This window comes from Lagenorhynchus albirostris, chromosome 17, assembly GCF_949774975.1.
Source record: "Lagenorhynchus albirostris chromosome 17, mLagAlb1.1, whole genome shotgun sequence".
Taxonomy (NCBI): domain Eukaryota; kingdom Metazoa; phylum Chordata; class Mammalia; order Artiodactyla; family Delphinidae; genus Lagenorhynchus; species Lagenorhynchus albirostris.
The window spans coordinates 52,443,301-52,449,170 of NC_083111.1; the positions used below are offsets into that span (position 1 = coordinate 52,443,301).

General features: G+C 37.0%; 1 protein-coding gene across 1 annotated transcript; it reads right to left on the reverse strand.

Annotated features, from left to right (window-relative positions):
- Positions 1-1,794: 1,794 nt before the first annotated feature.
- Positions 1,795-2,772, reverse strand: LOC132508026 (spliceosome-associated protein CWC15 homolog). The gene is given in 3 exon segments (XM_060127815.1): positions 1,795-2,182; positions 2,398-2,493; positions 2,495-2,772. Coding segments are annotated over 3 exon segments (699 nt in total). The 5' UTR covers positions 2,750-2,772; the 3' UTR covers positions 1,795-1,834.
- Between the last annotated feature and the right edge of the window lie 3,098 nt (positions 2,773-5,870).

Below are 5,870 nucleotides of genomic sequence, written 5' to 3' on the forward strand. Positions count from 1 at the left end.
CACTTGAATTGTGGCTAATCCTTGTAGCCAAGGCTGATAAATTCCCTCCATTGAGCGGTGACTTAAACATAGAGGACTTTGTTATTTTGTATTTGTGATTAGAGAGTTGTGACAACCTCTGCTCGTCAGAGGTAGAGGAAGAAAAAGGATCAATCACTTATTTCAAGGAAATAAGATCCCTGAATTTTTCTAAAATCTATCACTCTTTGATTTTTAGTCTTGCATTCATACTCTGTGTTAATCTAATCTTTTCTGTTTCCTCCCGCCAAATTGGATAAACTGCTCCATAGATGTCAAGGTAGGAGACGGATTGCTTTAGTTTTGTTTATTTCTTGTTTATGCTAGTAAACAAGATTGGATTACAGTGGACAAGACATTTAATTAGTCTAAGCTCAGTGTGCTGATCCATAAAATGAAGATGATAATACAGTACCACTTATATAAGGGAGATGTGAAGATTAAATAAGATAATGGATATAAAGTACTGAGCAAAGTGTCTAGAGCATATCAAGTGCTCTAAATGTTAGTTCTTGTTGTTTGAAAATGTGAGTTCTCTTTCTTGTGTTCAAAAATAGTCCTGCTTTTAAACTTGTTTAATTGAATCTTACGGCCTGACTTCATATCCCCTCATTTCATCTTTTTAATTGTTTAAAATCACTTCTGAACCTCTTAAAAATCAGAATATTTAATTAAGAAGCACATTTTCATATAGGAGCGTGACCATGTTTGCAATGGTAGTTCACATAAACAGCTCTGGTTTCCTTGAGGGCAAGGACTTCAACGTTTTTTCTCACTGCTGCATCACCCACAGCTGCAACAGTTAGTGCCCGACACATAATAGGTGCTCAATAAATATTTGTTGAATGAATGAAACAAGTTGGAAACAATTTAGTAAGAATATACTACTTCACAGAGACACCATTAGGTCAGACTTATAAACCAGTCACATTTGGTAGCATGATAAGAATTTTATTCTCTGGAAACCATGGTAGCAATGTGGACGCCATTTATGGCTTCATCAGCATGACTTGTTATCCAACTCATTTCTGGCCAATTCAACAAGATGACCTTATTTTCAAGAACTTCTTTTATGACTAGACTTGTGGCATATATCACCCCATTCTGTTTCCTGGGATGGTAAGATAAACTAGCAAGTGTTTGCCTCTGATAAAATGAAAGAGAACTGAAACACTCCTCTATTAATCTTACATGAAACATACAGCCTGGCATGACTTGCACAAAAGTAAAGAAAACCTTATTTTATCTATTTTTTTCTCCAATACTAATTTTGCTTCCCCTAAGAATCTAATCAGATTAGGAATTTGGCAATTAAATTAGAAAATAAATTCCAGTGGCATATAAAACATGTGAAAATATTATATAATGGCTTTAACCAGGCTCTTACTTCATAAATTGATAGGCAAAGACATCATTTTTAATGGTAATCTTAAATGAAGCACCCATTAAATCTAAAAAATGTATACCTTATTTTTCACTGAACATGTGTGTTGGTTCTTTCCTCTTTATCTTTCTCTTGTAATTAGTAAAAATCTTTTTTTTTTGACACAGATTATTAAAAATATTTATTACAAGCAGATTCCTTTTCCCATATTCAAAAGAAAAACGTATGACTGGAAATACTAAGATGGCAACTGGTGAAACCAATTCCCAGTCCTTATCAAGTTAGGAATCAATAAAGGAAAGGATACTTTGGAACTTAAAATTAGGGAAGCCTATACACAATTTAGATGGGGGGGAAGAGAAAAACAAAAAAACCAAAATAAAGTCATATCGTTTACATTTTACAGCCTTTAATTAAGCACATAAAACTGTACTATTTAATATATTTTTCCATGAACTTTTTGTGAAATTCAGATCGCAGCGTATCATTTACAAATCTTTTGTCTTTCTTCTGATCATCTACACCTTTTGCACAGTTCTTGAAAACAACATCATCATCCCACCTTCTTTTAACTTTGAAGTTGGCCTGAGGCTGGGATGGGCCAGTGAGATTAAGGAGAGGGTTTCTACTCAGAATGTTTTCCATACAAATCCTTTCTTCTTCAGCCTTTTGTTCTTGTTCCTTCCTGGACTGCTCTTCAGCTCTTTCTTTTTAAATTTTTTCCAGCTCCGCAAGAAGAGCTGCAGTATCATCATCATCACTCTTCTCTTCAAAATCTTTTTTTTTTTTTTGTGGTACGCGGGCCTCTCACTGTTGTGGCCTCTCCCATCACGGAGCACAGACTCCGGACCTGCAGGCTCAGCAGTCATGGCTCACGGGCCCAGCCGCTCCGCGGAATGTGGGATCTTCCCAGACTGGGGCATGAACCCGTGTCCCCTGCATCGGCAGGCGGACTCTCAACCACTGCACCACCAGGGAAGCCCCCCCTCTTCAAAATCTTCATCTTCCTCATCTGTTAGAGGGTCGCCTGCATTGAGGTTGGCAGCGGGAATCTGGTCCAACCGAGGCTTCTTTGACACTGAAGAGGAGGTTGGTTGTATGTTCTCGGGTTGGTCGGTCTCTGTTTTTTTCTCTTGCAGCAGCTCTCTCTCTCTCTTCCAACTCTCTCCTGAAGTCACGGTTCTGAACTTCTTCAGGGGCATCCTGAGTGGTCTGTCTATATTTTATCTTTGTATGAGAGGGTAGGTCTCTGCTTGAATATTGCTTTGAGAGTTGGCTCAAATCACCTTCTCCTTTACCTCTCCCCCCTCTTGCAGGTTCAAAAGTTGGCCTAGCTGCTGTTGTCATCTTAGTCTGCTTTCCTGCTGCTGCTCACTTTTAGTAAAAATCTTTAAAGGGGACAATTGTGGCAAAGAAAGAAAGGCTAGAATAGAAGACAACCATACAAAAATGGAAAAGATTGTCATAGCCATTTCATTCTCTATCTGTAAATGTTCCTTCTACTTGTGATATATACAGATGGACTGTTAGCTCCTGAGGTACCAAACAGCCTGCATGTTTTGCAAAATGTTTCCTGAATCTGTATCACATTCACCTTCACTGTATTTATCAAAACTGCATACATGCCCCTTATACTACTGTTTACCTGTTTCCTTACCTCAAAGTTTAAGCTTTCTATGTATTTTAGATTTACCTTAAACAAGAGTATCTGGGAAAACAAGCATGTGTGCTTTTTCCTAATGTATATTAAAATAAACACTAAATATTAAAATAAGCATCTGTCCATGCAACACGCATCAAATATTTCATATCCCCAGTGGAATTTGTACCACACTTTGGGAAACAAGACTTACTGCTATCAACACCAGAGTCACCCTTTCTTGCAAAATGAATAAAACAGTACCTCCAGTCACCATATCTATGGAAAAGACTATATTGCAGTCCCTCAAGATCAGTTTGCATCATGTCCAGAGTATTTGGGGGATTATTTCCATTCTGTAGTCAAATAAAAAATACAAAAAAAAAAAAAAGCCTTTGAAATAGAGGTTTCTCCACTTACACTGCCAGAGAGCGTATGAAGGACTTCCCTACATCCCAGCCAGGAAGTCACAACAGAGAACTGGCAGCAGCCCTATTTTGTAAGGCTGTCCACTGACAGAAATGCCCAACTGAAGGCCTGAAATTGAAACTAATGATTGACCAGGAGTTTCAACAGCTTTTCTCTTAATTCTGGCAATGGAAAGAATAGTGAAGTTATTCAGTGTTTGAAAAGTAAATCTTCACTGCTTTTCGGTCTTGCATTTAGAAGAGTGTTGAGGAAATAGTAAACAAATTTCTTTTCAATAGTTGCATTCCCCTTGGAGAATTTACATTCCTTCCTAACATACCTCAAAGAGCTATAAAAACACACCAGTTCAAAAGAGGAAAAAGGAGAGTTAATATTTAAAGGAGCAGTTAGGAATCAATTACCCTCAGTTTAATAATAGTTAACATTTATTGAATACCTAAGGTATGTCCAGGACTGTGCTAATCATTGTACTTGCATTATCTGTTCTGTTACAATCACAATAACCCAATATGTAGGGAACTTTTATTACCATCATTTTTCAGAGGAAAACAAACAGAAAAGTTTTGGACAGAACTCAAACCCAGGGTTCTCTGACTCCAGAGATGAAGCTTTTAATCATTACATATATATAAACTCTCAGTCAGTTCTCTGAGAACCTCGGCTGAATTCCCAAATTAACTATCCTCCTGATTTTTAACATACATTTCCTTATTTGTTACACCAATAAGAAGCACAGAACTTGATAGCCAATTAGACCAAAGGAAAGTTATAATAGTTGAAGATGAAAGCTATCAAGAAAAGTTAACAAATATATTTACTGTATGTCAATCATTTTACATATATTATCAAATTTAACCCTCAAAACAAGCATATAATACCCATTTCACAGATGAAGAAACTGGGGCTTTAGAAAATAAGGAACTTGACCAAAGTTATATACAAGTGGCATTTTAACCAGGCATTCTGACTATGGGGCCCATTATCTTACCATGCTAAAGGAAATTCTCTAAAATAAGGGAAAAGAATCATTTTCAGGGTATTTATATGGAGGACTTTGACCAGTCCTCATCTTCACTGAGTGAAAAGGACAAGATTAATTCATCATCCTCAAAATTGGATCCTGGGCTGGCAGCATCAGCACCATCTGGGATCTTGTTCATAATGCAAAATGTCAGCTCCTACCCAGAACTACTGAATCAGAAACCTGAGTGTGGGACCCCGCTTCTTTTTAACAAGCCTTGTAGGTAATTCTGATGCTCATAAAGTTTGAGAACCACTGGTTTAAAGCACTACTCCCTTACTCTGGCAGCACCTTAGGATCACTTGAGATCTTTACATAAATAAGATGCTTGGGCTTGTCCCTAGAGATTCTGATTCAGTTGATCTGGGCGGCAGCATAGACAATGGTATTTTAGAAAATGTTATCAGGTGGTTCTAATGTGCAGTGTGGTTGAAAACCAATGGCTTAAAATTGAAAGAACTAACCAAGAAGAAAGGCTGTGAAAGAGCTGGATTTGTTCTGTACAGAGAAAGAATAAACTTACTTGGATATGCCTAAAAACATTTCTGGAGAGTTCTTGAATTCTAGGATTATAAAACAGTGACCTTATTGCCTTTAAAGTGTTATATATCTAATTTCTGAAGCATTTAAGGACACAAAGATGACCACATATTAAATAAACTGGACCCAAGAGATTAAGCACCTCCATGGTTCATACTGTTTTGTTGTTGTTAAAGTACTTTATCTCCTAAATTTATGTTTTTATAAAGCCTTTAAGGAATAAAATATTTATGTCTCGATCACTTGATGAGCACAATGTTGACTTTCATCTAATAATTTACGATTGCTATTATGATGACATTTTGTCTCTGATCTCATAAAGCGTTCTTATTTGTTCCTCCCAAAATAAGCAGTCAGTGCCTGTGCTGTTATCTCTAACCACTCCAATATCTGATTCACCTGGGATGAATGAATGGGAAAACCGCAGTGACAAGTCATCTTTCCCAAATAAATTGCAAAAGCTTTAGAGTTACTAGTCGCAATCCATGATATATAACCTGCATGGACTCTACACCTTCCACAAGGAAACCATGAACTTTGGAAATAACTTTTTTCTTGTATTAAACTGCCACCACATGTCTATAGCAGCACTATTCACAATAGCCAAAAGGTGGAAACAACCTAACTGTCCATCAACAGAAGAACAGATAAACAGACTATGATACATCCTTACAATAGAATGTTATTCAGCCACAAAAAGAATGAAGTACTGACACATACAACAACACGGATGAACCCTGAAAACATTATGCTAAGAAGCCAGACAAAAAAGGTCACATTTGGTATGATTCCACTTATATAAAACATCCAGAATAGGTAAATCCACAGTACAGACAGTA